The sequence below is a fragment of the Tiliqua scincoides genome, chromosome 3, assembly GCF_035046505.1.
Source record: "Tiliqua scincoides isolate rTilSci1 chromosome 3, rTilSci1.hap2, whole genome shotgun sequence".
NCBI classification, from domain to species: Eukaryota; Metazoa; Chordata; class Lepidosauria; order Squamata; family Scincidae; genus Tiliqua; species Tiliqua scincoides.
In genome coordinates, this window is record NC_089823.1 from 29,306 (window position 1) to 42,913 (window position 13,608).

The following is a 13,608-nucleotide window of genomic DNA, read 5'->3' on the forward strand; positions in this document are numbered from 1 at the left end:
AGCATGGCAGCCTGCACCTGGCCCTCTCTCCAAGCCTCCCCCACGTCCTGTCCTGCAGACACAAGACAGCCTTTGGCTGCGCATTGGTGAACGGTGATGGGAGGGAGACACCTGACTCAGCAGCCTCCTGGGGCGGGCTGGGCCGGGACCCAGAGCCTGAGTCAACCCGAGAGCCTGAGGAGGACGACTGGGAGTGACCCTGCCCTGCAGCCTACTCAGAGTAGCTGCTATGGCATCTGCTGAGAACAGAGGGGGCTTCCTGGGAGAGAGGCCGGAGGAGCTCCGGGGTGGCCGCCCAACGACATCTCTCTCTGCATCCTCGCAGGCAGGAGAGACCCACAGAGCTGAGCTCTGGGGCCTCGACAGCCCCACTCCGCCATTCACGGGGAGGGGGCCTCCCCGGCGCTCGGCTTTCCGAAGGAGGGAGGGAGGGAGGGCGGGCAGTGAGCCGAGAAGCTGCGCCGCTCGCCCCCTCCCCCGCGCCGGCTCCTCCAGCAGGTCGACAGCACCTGTGTCAACAGCCGGCGGCTCTCCAGCAAACACGGCGTGCCTCCCGGGGCGGGCGCAGCCGGGAGACGCGCTGGGGCAGCCCCCTCCCCGTGCCAGGAAGGGGCGCTCTGCACGTGCGCTGCGCAGCCCGCACCGCTCCCGCAGACGAGCCCGCGGCCGAAGGGGCTCCTGCCTGCTCAGCACGAGCAGAGGCCACCGCCACCGCCACGCGCCGACGGGGCGGCCCGTGACGCGGCGCTCCTTCCGCCGCCAGGGGGCGCTCGCCGCCCGCCCGCCCCGGGTGCTCTGTGCTGGGCTCGCTGCAGCCGGGCGGCTACAGGAGACGGGCGGCTGTCCCGCTGCGCTGCGCCCGGCCCGGCCCCGCCAGGATGGAGGCGACGCGGCCGCTGAACGAGTCGCTGATCTGCCGCCCCGGGAACGGCTCGGCCGGCGGCGCCTGGAACGGCACCGGCGCGGGATGCGACGCTCCCCGAAGACCCGCCCGCGGCCCGCGAGGTGAGCGCCCTCTCCGCTCCCCGGCACCCCCAGCCCTCCGCCGCTGCAGGGCCTGTCGGCGGCCCCCCGCTACCCACGGACGGCGCCCCCGCCCGCCTGCCCGCCCGCCGTGCCAGGTCTGAGCCACGCACAGAGCGCGGCTCCCCCAGCCGGGGCCGCGGGCTTCCCTCCTGCTCCCGGGGCAGCTCCTCGCCGGGGAGGCTGGGCGCCGAGCCCCAGCGTGGGGCGGTGCTGCCAGCGGCGGGCGAGGCCCGCTCGAAGCCGGGGTGCCGCAGGCCTGGAGGGGGCGCCAGCCTAGTGCTTGTGGGGCGTCAAGGGCTCCTGGCTCTGCTCTCGCGGGCAGCCCTCACTGCTGGGGCTCCCCCCCCCCGGCTGTCGACTGGCCTGGCCCGCAGGAAGGGCTCCTGGCAAGCAGCCGCCTGCTGCAGCCTCCCCAGAGCCTGGCGCGCCACGTTCTGCGGCTCAGGGTGGCCTCTGCAGCGGTGGGAACACGAACAGGAGAAGGGGGGTGTGTGCCAGCATCCATCGGAGAAGGGTGACCAGGTGGGAGGGAGAAAGGCCTGGGCTGGGGCGAGGAGAGCGGGCTGGGAGCCGCCGGGCGCACACACAGGCAGGCAGGCCTGAGGGGAGGAATGGGAAGGCCTGGCAGGACCCTCCAGGAGGCAGGCTCCTGGTCAGAAGCACCCCACCGATTCCACAGCCAGGTCCGCAAAGCCCCCTCCCAAGCAGGCAGCAGTGGGCGCACCTCCTGAAGGCAGCGCTCTCCCTGCCGATGGACGGTGCCAGGCAGTGCGGCAGCAGGGTCTGCCTCTTGGCTGAGGGGCGCTGCCACTGCTGCCCCCGCAGAGGTGCAGTGCAGGGGTCAGCCAGCCCAGCCTGGGGACCTGCACTGTGCCTGCCCTGGAAGCAGCCATCCAGCCACTCGCACGCTGGCCGGGGCAGGCCTGACCGCGCCCTCCCCTCCCCCATCTTTCCACAGACCTAGACCTGACCGTGCGCATCCTGCTCTACTCGGCGATCTTCCTGCTGAGCATTTTGGGGAATGCGCTGGTCATCGTGGTGCTGGCGGTAAACAAACGGCTGCGCACCGTCACAAACTCCTTCCTGCTCTCGCTGGCGCTCAGTGACCTCATGGTGGCTGCCTTCTGCATGCCCTTCACTTTCATCCCCAACCTGATGCGCACCTTCGTCTTCGGGAAGGCCGTCTGCAAGACCATGGCCTACCTCATGGGTGAGTTTTGTGGCCTGGCGGGTGAGGGGGGGACGTGCGTCTCGCTGGAGCGGGGATCCTGCTGGCCTCCGCAAGCAGGTCTTCCCCAGGGCCCAAATCATCTTCCATTCCCTCTTTCTGGCCCTGCCAACCGTGCACCACACAAGCTGTTTTCCCCATGCCCACGAGAAGCCATTTCCCCTTCTGTCCGCGGCTGTGTCCTTGATGCCAGATGTGGTATGAAAGAGGGGACATCTGCTCTCTCCATCTGTTTATGCTTCCCGGAGCTGAGCCCACATCAGTGATGCTGCTTCTGCCAAATCCACACCTGCCGCTTAGGATCATGGAACACTAGAACTGGAAGGGACATCAGTGATGGTCTAGTCCACTCTCCACCCTTGCACTGGCAGCTCTGTGCAGGCAGCTACAGTGTTCCTGACTGTCCGGTGGCTGTCCGGCCTCTGCCAGTGGGCAGAACACAACTGCACAGAGCTGCAGGCTGTTCAGTACCAGGCAGCCCTGAAGGCTTCCCTCTAGTTGCAGCCCCCTGGTTCTCGCCCTGCCCCCCCACCAGCCCTTCAGTTCCTGAGGATGCTGTCAGCCCTCCCCTGGGCCTTCTCATTGCCACGCTAAACATCATGGCAGTCCAGCCCCACTGGGTTCTGCTGTCAGGACAGGATCACACAGCCCTGCGCACGGCCGCTGCGGCAACTGTTCTCAAGCCGCTGCCACAAACAGCGGCCTTCTGCCTCAGCTGGTGCCCTACTCCAGAGCAGGTGAGTTGACACGGAGGGGGGGGGATTGTGGGCAGGGAGAGGGAAGGAGGGGGTGGAGCCAGCAGCAGTGGCGCAGGGATCTTATCTCCTCTCTCAGGAGCCTCCCCGCCCCTTTCCCACCTAGACGCATGCCACAGAAGTAGGTGGTGTGTCCAAGAAGACCCAGAGGTGGCCCCAGGATAGAAGCAGAACACGTTTACTTGCCTCAGTTTGCTTTTGGATGCAGCGGCATCAGTGCTGGTGGCAGAGGGCAGTGATGGGACCTAAGGCTGCAATCCCATACGCACTTACCTGGGAGTAAGTTACCTATGGGATGAGGATGGGGAGGTTAGAGAACAACAAGACAAAGGCAGGGTAGGAGAAGAAATTGGGAAAGGTAGCGTGATGGGATGTGATAGACGGTTTAGCACAATGAGAGGATGCGGGGACAAAGGAGCGAATAAGCAGCCCATCCTGGGGCATTCCGTGTATAAATGCTTTTATGCGAATGCCCGAAGTCTACGAGCAAAGGTGGGAGAACTGGAATGTCTGGTGACAAGGGAAAATATTGACATAGTGGGCATAACGGAAACCTGGTGGAATGCGGAGAATCAGTGGGATACCGCAGTCCCGGGCTATAACTCTACAGGAGGGACAGGCAGGGGCGTGTTGGAGGTGGGGTGGCCCTTTATGTTAAGGAAGGGATAGAATCCAGCAAAGTAGAGATTGAAGGTGGGTCTGACTCCACCGTAGAATCTCTGTGGGTTAAATTACCAGGCTTGTGCAGCAATGTAATACTGGGGCGTGCTATCGTCCTCCAGACCAGAAATCTGATGGGGACCTTGAAATGAGGAAACAGATCAGGGAGGTGACAAGGAAGGACAGGGTTGTAATCATGGGGGACTTCAATTATCCTCATATTGACTAGGTCAATTTGTGTTCTGGTCACGATAAGGAAACCGGATTTCTTGACGTGCTAAATGACTGTGGCTTAGATCAGCTAGTCACGGAGCCCACCAGAGGACAGGTGACTCTGGATTTAATTTTGTGCGGTACGCAGGACCTGGTTAGAGATGTAAACGTTACTGAGCCATTGGGGAACAGTGATCATGCTGCGATCCGTTTTGACGTGCACGTTGGGGGAAGAATACCAGGCAAATCTCTAACAAAAACCCTTGACTTCCGACGGGCGGACTTCCCTCAAATGAGGAGGCTGGTTAGGAGGAGGTTGAAAGGGAGGATAAAAAGAGTCCAGTCTCTCCAGAGTGCATGGAGGCTACTTAAAACAACAGTAATAGAGGCCCAGCAGAGGTGTATACTGCAAAGAAAGAAGGGTTCCACTAAATCCAGGAGGGTGCCCGCATGGCTAACCAGCCAAGTTAGAGAGGCTGTGAAGGGCAAGGAAGCTTCCTTCCGTAAATGGAAGTCTTGCCCTAATGAAGAGAATAAAAAAGAACATAAACTGTGGCAAAAGAAATGTAAGAAGGTGATAGGGGAGGCCAAGCGAGACTATGAGGAACGAATGGCCAGCAACATTAAGGGGAATAATAAAAGCTTCTTCAAATATGTTAGAAGCAGGAAACCCGCCAGAGAAGCGGTTGGCCCTCTGGATGGTGAGGGAGGGAAAGGGGAGGTAAAAGGAGACTTAGAGATGGCAGAGAAATTAAATGAGTTCTTTGCATCTGTCTTCACGGCAGAAGACCTCGGGCAGATACCGCTGCCTGAACAGCCCCTCCTAACCGAGGAGTTAAGTCAGATAGAGGTTAAAAGAGAAGATGTTTCAGACCTCATTGATAAATTCAAGATCAATAAGTCACCGGGCCCTGATGGCATCCACCCAAGGGTTATTAAGGAATTGAAGAATGAAGTTGCAGATCTCTTGACTAAGGTATGCAACTTGTCCCTCAAAACGGCCATGGTGCCAGAAGATTGGAGGATAGCAAATGTCACGCCTATTTTAAAAAGGGAAAGAGGGGGGACCCGGGAAACTATAGGCCGGTCAGCCTAACATCCATACCGGGTAAGATGGTGGAATGCCTCATCAAAGATAGGATCTCAAAACACATAGACGAACAGGCCTTGCTGAGGGAGAGTCAGCATGGCTTCTGTAAGGGTAAGTCTTGCCTCACGAACCTTATAGAATTCTTTGAAAAGGTCAACAGGCATGTGGATGCGGGAGAACCCGTGGACATTATATATCTGGACTTTCAGAAGGCGTTCAACACGGTCCCTCACCAAAGGCTACTGAAAAAACTCCACAGTCAGGGAATTAGAGGACAGGTCCTCTCGTGGATTGAGAACTGGTTGGAGGCCAGGAAGCAGAGAGTGGGTGTCAATGGGCAATTTTCACAATGGAGAGAGGTGAAAAGCGGTGTGCCCCAAGGATCTGTCCTGGGACCGGTGCTTTTCAACCTCTTCATAAATGACCTGGAGACAGGGTTGAGCAGTGAAGTGGCTAAGTTTGCAGACGACACCAAACTTTTCTGAGTGGTAAAGACCAGAAGTGATTGTGAGGAGCTCCAGAATGATCTCTCCAGACTGGCAGAATGGGCAGCAAAATGGCAGATGCGCTTCAATGTCAGTAAGTGTAAAGTCATGCACATTGGGGCAAAAAATCAAAACTTTAGATATAGGCTGATGGGTTCTGAGCTGTCTGTGACAGATCAGGAGAGAGATCTTGGGGTGGTGGTGGACAGGTCGATGAAAGTGTCGACCCAATGTGCGGTGCAATGAAGAAGGCCAATTCTATGCTTGGGATCATTAGGAAGGGTATTGAGAACAAAACGGTTAGTATTATAATGCCGTTGTACAAATCTATGGTAAGGCCACAGCTGGAGTATTGTGTCCAGTTCTGGTCGCCGCATCTCAAAAAAGACATAGTGGAAATGGAAAAGGTGCAAAAGAGAGCAACTAGGATGATTACTGGGCTGGGGCACCTTCCTTATGAGGAAAGGCTACGGCGTTTGGGCCTCTTCAGCCTAGAAAAGAGATGCTTGAGGGGGGACATGATTGAGACATACAAAATTATGCAGGGGATGGACAGAGTGGATAGGGAGATGCTCTTTACACTCTCACATAATACCAGAACCAGGGGACATCCACTAAAATTGAGTGTTGGGCGGGTTAGGACAGACAAAAGAAAATATTTCTTTACTCAGCGTGTGGTTGGTCCGTGGAACTCCTTGCCACAGGATGTGGTGTTGGCGTCTAGCCTAGACGCCTTTAAAAGGGGATTGAATGAGTTTCTGGAGGAAAAATCCATTATGGGGTACAAGCCATGATGTGTATGCGCAACCTCCTGATTTTAGGAATGGGTTAAGTCAGAATGCCAGATGTAGGGGAGAGCACCAGGATGAGGTCTCTTGTTATCTGGTGTGCTCCCTGGGGCATTTGGTGGGCCGCTGTGAGATACAGGAAGCTGGACTAGATGGGCCTATGGCCTGATCCAGTGGGGCTGTTCTTATGTTCTTAAGTTCCACTGAACTCAGTGAGACTTACTTCTGAGTAGATATGCCTAAGATTACTTATGCAGTCCAGATCCCAGCCAATACAAGCCACCCACTTCTGAGCCTGCTCCGGCTTGCCTGGGCTCTCCAAACATGGTGCCCTATGTCCCAAGTGAGGTCTGGCTAGTGCAGAAGGGACGGGAACGTCTGCCGTGATCTGCCTCTGAACTGGGTGCTGCCTCTGCTGATGCTGGCCAGGGTGGCCTTGGCTCTTTGGGGGATGCCTCACCCAGCTGGCTCGTGTTCAGCTGGTGGTCCGCGGAGACACTCCCGCCACCCTCATGCCTGCTGCTGCCAAGCCAGGGCTCTTCATCTTGTTCTTGTGCCTCAAGATCTTTGTTCCTGCCTGTAGGTCTGTATGCTTGTTTGTCTCATCTGAAAGCTTGATAGGCAGTCCTTCTCCAAGGGTGTCCAAACCTTTTGGCAGGAGGGCCACATCATCTCTCTGACACTGTTGGGGGTGAGAAAAAAAGAATTAACATTTAAAATGTGAATAAATCAAAAATGAGTATTTTGGAGATGGAACTTATACGAATGAATGAAGGTCTCACGATAGCTCAAGGTCTGTAAAAGAACTTGTGCCAAGTAAGGCTGACCTTCCTTTTGTTGCCACTCCTGCTTCACAGACATGAAACCGTGAGCAGCGGAGGGAGCCCTCAGCCAGTCTTGTGCAAGAGGTCAAACCGTCAGCCCTCGTGCTGAGAGTAGTCGCGTTGGGCCAGCATGGGCTCCAGCAAATCTCCAGAGAGTCAGAGGTTCATTGGGGACTGGGGGCTCCCCACGTGCTGGATTGGGGGTCCGCAAGAGCTGCAAAGGGCCCCCAGGCCAGGGTTTGGTGACCAAACTCTAGCCCACCATCCAGACCATTTATTAGAAGTTCATTCTAAGCAAGTAGAAATTCCCTCCCCATCTGGTGACCTGCCCCCAGTGGTGGTGCCCCCAGTTCTCCATTGGAGCAACTGTTAGGTTGGTTGCAGAAGAGGAGTTCTGCTGCTCTGAGCTGCTCTGCCTTCTCTGCATTGCTCACGGCCTCTTCCCCTCTTCCCTGCACAGCAGACAGGCCTCCCGTGTCCATGAGTGCCAAAAGCACAAGCAGAAGCCCTTTTCTGCTGCCTGTGGCAGCCCTCAACAGCCTTGGCTCATCCTCTGCTTAAGAACACAACGTGAGAACAGCCCCACTGGATCAGGCCATAGGCCCATCTAGTGCAACTTCCTGTGTCTCACAGCGGCCCACCAAGTGCCCCAGGGAGCACACCAGACAACAAGAGACCTCATCCTGGTGCCCTCCCTTGCATCTGGCATTCTGACATAGCCCATTCCTAAAATCAGGAGGTTGCGCATACATATGGCTTGTACCCGTAATGGATTTTTCCTCCAGAAACTTGTCCAATCCCCTTTTAAAGGTGTCCAGGCCAGATGCCATCACCACATCCTGTGGCAAGGAGTTCCACAGACCGACCACACGCTGAGTAAAGAAATATTTTCTTTTGTCTGTCATAACCCGCCCAACACTCAATTTTAGTGGATGTCCCCTGGTTCTGGTATTATGTGAGGGTGTAAAGAGGATCTCTCTATCCACTTTATCCTTCCCATACATAATTTTGAATGTCTCAATCATGTCCCCCCTCAGGCACTTCATTTCTAGGCTGAAGAGGCCCAAACGCCGTAGCCTTTCCTCATAAGGAAGGTGCCCCAGCCCAGTAATCATCTTAGTCGCTCTCTTTTGCACCTTTTCCATTTCCACCAGACGTGTCGACCAGAACTGGACACAATACTCCAAGCTGCATATTTTAGTCAAGACATCAGCAACTTCATTCTTAAATTCCTTAATAACTCTTGGGTGGATTGCATCAGGGCCCGATGACTTATTGATCTTTAATTTATCAATGAGGTCTGAAACATCTTCTCTTTTAACCTCTATCTGACTTAACTCCTCGGTCAGGAGGGGCCGTTCGGGCAGCGGTATCTGCCCGAGGACTTCTGCCTTGAAGACAGATGCAAAGAACTCATTTAATTTCTCTGCCATCTCTAAGTCTCCTTTTATCTCCCCTTTCCCTCCCTCACCATCCAGAGGGCCAACTGCTTCTCTGGCCGGTTTCCTGCTTCTAACACATTTGCTTTTATTATTCCCCTTAATGTTGCTGGCCATGTATTCCTCATAGTCTCACTTGGCCTCCCATATCACCTTCTTACATTTCTTTTGCCACAGTTTATGTTCCTTTTTATTCTCTTCACCAGGGCAAGACTTCCATTTACGGAGGGAAGCTTCCTTGCCCTTTACAGCCAATCTAACTTGGCTCGTTAGCCATGCGGGCACCCTCCTTGATTTAGTGGAGCGCTTCTTCCTTTGTGGTATACACCTCTGCTGGGCCTCTATTACTGTTGTTTTAAGTAGCCTCCGTGCACTCTGGAGAGATTGGACTCTTTTTACCTTCCCTTTCAACCTCCTTCTAACCAGCCTCCTCATTTGAGGGAAGTCAATGGTTTTTGTGAGAGATTTGCCCGGTATTCTTCCCCCGACGTGCATGTCGAAACGGATCGCAGCTTGATCACTGTTCCCCAAAAGCTCCGTAACATTGATATTTCTAACCAGGTCCTGAGTACCGCACAAAATTAAATCCAGAGTCACCTGTCCTCTGCTGGGCTCCATGACTAGCTGCTCTAAGCCACAGTCATTTAGTATGTCAAGGAATCCGGTCTCCTTTTCATGACCGGAACACAAATTGACCCAGTCTATATGAGGATAATTGAAGTCCCCCATGATTGCAACCCCGTCCCTCCTTGCCACCTCCCTGATCTGTTTCCTCATTTCAAGGTCCCCTTCTGATTTCTGGTCTGGAGGATCCCCAGTATTACATCGCTCCTCAGGCCTGGTAATTTAACCCACAGAAATTCTACGGTGGAGTCGAACCCGCCTTCAATCTCTACTTTGCTGGATTCTATCCCTTCCTTAACTTAAACGGCCACCTCACCTCCAACACGCCCCTCCGTGTCCCTCCTTTAGAGTTTATATCCCACTGATTCTCCGCATTCCACCAGGTTTATGTTATGCCCACTATGTCAATGTTTTCCCTTGTCATCAGACATTCCAGTTCTCCCATCTTTGCTCAGAGACTTCGGGCATTCGCATAAAAGCATTTGTACATGGAATGCCCCAGGACGGGCTGCTTATTTGCTCCTTTGTCCCTGCATCCTCTCACTGTGCCAAACTGTCTATCACATCCCATCACGCTACCATTCCCAATTTCTTCTCCTACTCTGCCTTGACATGCTTGGCCTTTCTGATGCTATCAGGGGGACTGGCTGGGAGGAGAACCTTGTCCGTGATTCCAGTGGGCCTGATGGTCTAGAGAAGGGGTGGGCAAACTTTCAACTTTAGGGCTCCTAGACCTTTAACAATTGCACAGAAGTGGGAATTTCAGCAGGTGCAGCTGGTCATCTCACAGATGGCAAACTGTACCTTCTGAAATTTCTCTCTCCTGCACAATTGTTAAAGGTTCAGGATCTCTAAAGTTGAAAGTTTGCCTGCCCCTGATCTGGAGCAGACTCCCTCTAAGGGATCGCTCTGGTTCTTCTCTCCCTTTATTCTGCCCCGTCTCTCTCTCTCTCTCTCTCTCTCTCTCTCTCTCTCTCTCTCTCTCCCCCTCTCTCCTGTGCTCAGATTCCAGAACTTCTGTGCAGGTGGATGCATTCCTTCCGCACAGTGCAACTCCCCTTCTGCCAGGTCTTGTCCTCCCAGGCCTGTATTCCACTCATGGATCTCATCCCCCCAGGATGCTGCTGCAGCTGTTAAGAATAAGCATGTTGATGTGCTGCTTTTCAGTCCGGAGCTGGATACTCCCTGGCCTCCGGTGTCTGTGCGGGTGGGCTCTTCTGGGACAGATGGGAACCTGAACAGCCAGCAGTGGTCAGCCAGGGCGGTGGCTTGTCCTGACCTGACTGGTGTTGTCCTGCTGTCCCTCCCTCCCTCCCTCCCCCAGGGATGTCGGTGAGTGTCTCCACCTTCAGCCTGGTGGCCATCGCCATTGAGCGCTACAACGCCATCTGCAACCCACTGCAGTCCCGCGTGTGGCAGACCCGCTCCCACGCGTGCCGCGTCATCGCTGTTACCTGGCTGCTCTCGGCGCTCCTCATGCTGCCTTACCCGGTCTACAGCACCACAGTCTCGCTGCCCTCCCAGCCTGGCATTTCTCAGTGCTCCCATAAGTGGCCCGGGAGCCAGGTCAAGCAGGCCTGGTGAGTAATGCCAGGGAGCTCAGGGGCTGCTGGGAGAGGGGGCCATGGAGTTGTTCTTGCTGGCCAAGAGACCCATCTGGATGGGGGGGCAGTGGGAGGGCCTGTCTCACCAACCCTGGAAGTCCACATTAGTGGGTTTGTACATAGAGAACCACCTGGATATTTGGAACCTGAAGTACAGCAGAAGCAACATAAATGGGGTCTTGCCCCAAGGAGCTTGCAGTGGACATCTCTGGCAATCAGAAGGGCTGCTCTATTCTGCCTGCAGACAGCAAGCAGTTCCTGGGGGGCTCTCCTCAGGGGAGGGCACCTCAGGAATTCACCCTGAGGTGATGCTGAACGGTCCCTCTCTCCCTCTAGGTATCTGCTGCTCCTAATTACGCTCTTCTTGGTCCCGGGCCTGGTGATGGTGGTGGCCTACGGTCTGATCTCTCGGGAGCTCTACCGTGGCATCCAGTTCGAGATGGACCTCACCCGGGAGACCAAAGGTGGGTCGGGGGGGGGCATGGGAAGAGCCAGACCCTGAAGGGTGTCTGGGGGAGGAGGAGCCTGGGTGAGACTGGAAGGCCAGGAGGCACTTTCTTTTGAGGGGGCCTGTGGGGGAGTTAGAAGGCAGCTGTGCCTGGAGGATGGGGGGGGATCCAGCTGCTGATGGTGCTGGGGGCTGTTTGGCAGCGTCCCAGGCCCTGGAGGCAGACCGGGACGGACAGCACAGGCAAGGAGGGCACAATGGATGCAGACTGACTGCTGCGTCGGTTGGGCTGGTACTCCACTGGGACTCCAGCAGGCCTGAAGCGGGCAAGGAAGTCTGTCTGCCACGAAAAGCCGCAGCTGGCAGGCGCCGCCTGGAGAGTGGATGGTGGCAGAGGGCTCTGCGGTGCCTGCCTGGAAGGAAAGCCGATGGTTCATCCAGGGCTCTGTGCGGGGAGTGAGGGGGAGCTGCCTGTGTTGACCTGCCGCCTGTCTTTCTCTGCCTTGACCCTCAGCTCAGCAGAACGGGAGGGGAACCGAGGGCCGAGGCGCTGGCGGCGAGGGGGACGGCTGCTATATCCAGGTTCCCCGGGGGGCCGTGGAGCTGTCCGTCCTGACGCCGGCGGAGGACAGTGCGCGGCAGGAACAGTCCCGCATCAACAGCTCTGACGCCAAGCTGCTGGCCAAGAGGCGCGTCATCCGCATGCTGGTGGTGGTCGTGGTCATGTTCTTTGTGTGCTGGCTGCCCCTGTATGTGGCCAACACGTGGCGTGCCTTTGACGCAGCCGCTGCCCACCGCGCCCTCTCGGGGACGCCCATCTCCTTCATCCACCTGCTGTCCTACACGTCCGCCTGCGTCAACCCCTTTGTCTACTGCTTCATGAACAAGCGTTTCCGCAAGGCCTTTGCCTCCACCTTCGCCTGCTGCCTCGCCTGCTGTCGGCGCCACCCGCACCCCCCAGACGACGAGGTCACTGCCACGGGGGCATCCCTCTCTAAGTTCAGCTACACCACTGTCAGCAGCATCGGCCCTCCCTGACCCCCCACCCCCACAGCCTGATTTCCGGTGTGTCCCCGCTTCACTTGGGGGGCACCTGATCCCCTCACCCCCCCAAGCTTCTCTGCTCTCCTCCTGAGTGCGGCTTTGGGGCCCCCTTTGCCTCGTAGTGCCTTGCTGCCTTCCCAGATCAAGAAAGGAAGATTGTTCCACAAGGGGCAGATTCCCCCTGGACTTTTCTGGGGGGCCCTGAGGAGGAATGAAGCTCCTAGGTGCCCACCTGGCATTAGTGAAGCAGCCTGGAAGGACTCAGGGCTGCAGCCTTCCTCTGGCCTGACTGACCACAGAATGGTCAGCGGTCCCTGGAGAGGCTGTGTCTCCAGCCAGGCGCAGCGTCCTGGTCCCAGGAGGAGGCCCCAGGAGACTCCAACCAGCTCCGTGGCCACCCAGGCTCCCATCAGCAGGGAGACCAGCAAGGCATCCAGCTGCCCTTGTCCCCGGGATGGAAATATCCCTCCCCACCACCCCTTGGTGGCTGCCTCCGCGGTTGTCTTACATTTGCCTCCCCCCTCTGACTAAGCGGTCCCTTCCTGCCCCCAGTCTACTCTGATGCAGATCTCCTGCTTAATAGGGACTGCCTTCATGGGGGGGCTGCAGGGCACTCACTTGAAACCCCAGGGAGAGCATGAGCAGAGCAGAGCTGTGGGGTTGGGCCCTCTTGTCCATCTCCCCTTCTCCATGGGGGTCAACAAGGTGCCCCCCACCTCAGGGCAAAAGGGCAGGGGGTTCTCCTACTGCTGGCCCTCCTGCTAGAGGGAGTGAAGGGCCAGTGCTGGGTGGAGTGAGCAGGTCCCTCAAAGGCGCAGTCAATCCAGGCTTCGTGGACTTGCCTTGCTTAACCCTGCAGTAGATGGAGGAAGGGGGTCCTGGGCGTTTCCCTTCTCAGGAGGGAGGAGTTGGCCGAGGAAGTAGCCATGGCAGGACTGTGGCCCAAGTGACCAGGCCTCTGGACCTCCCAGGAGAGGGAAGTGAAGGGCAGCCTGAGTTGCCCTCGCCTTCCAGAAATTCTGGTTTCAGGCCCTTGGAGAACAATCCTTTCCTAGAACTGTTAGAGGAGAGAGTTGGTGTGGCACTATTAAGGAAAGTGGTTCCCCTGAGAAGACAAGTCAGCAGATGTCTCAGGAAACCAGCAGGGCTGAGGAAAGTGCGTGTGGAAAAAGCCTGCATGAGAAGAAGCGAGAGGAGGGGCACTGGGCTAAGGAAGGTCACAGCGCCCCCCCCTCGCAGGGATGGCATCAGAAAGGCCAAAGCACAGGATGAGCCTCGTCTGGCAGCAAAGGGAATCTTGTTCACACAGAGCGGGCAGGGGGTAGTCAGTACCCTGGAGGAGAGAAGCAAGATTGCAGCCCGCAAGACGACGTTCAGCGG

At 56.7% G+C, this 13,608-nt stretch overlaps 1 protein-coding gene across 1 annotated transcript; it reads left to right on the forward strand.

The window, feature by feature from the left end:
- Nucleotides 1-878: 878 nt before the first annotated feature.
- CCKBR (cholecystokinin B receptor) lies at nt 879-12,222 on the forward strand. Its single transcript, XM_066619216.1, has 6 exons — nt 879-1,005; nt 1,055-1,513; nt 1,985-2,236; nt 10,457-10,712; nt 11,073-11,200; nt 11,699-12,222. Exons 1-6 carry the CDS (start codon nt 879-881, stop codon nt 12,220-12,222), a joined length of 1,746 nt encoding a protein of 581 aa, XP_066475313.1.
- Nucleotides 12,223-13,608: the final 1,386 nt, after the last annotated feature.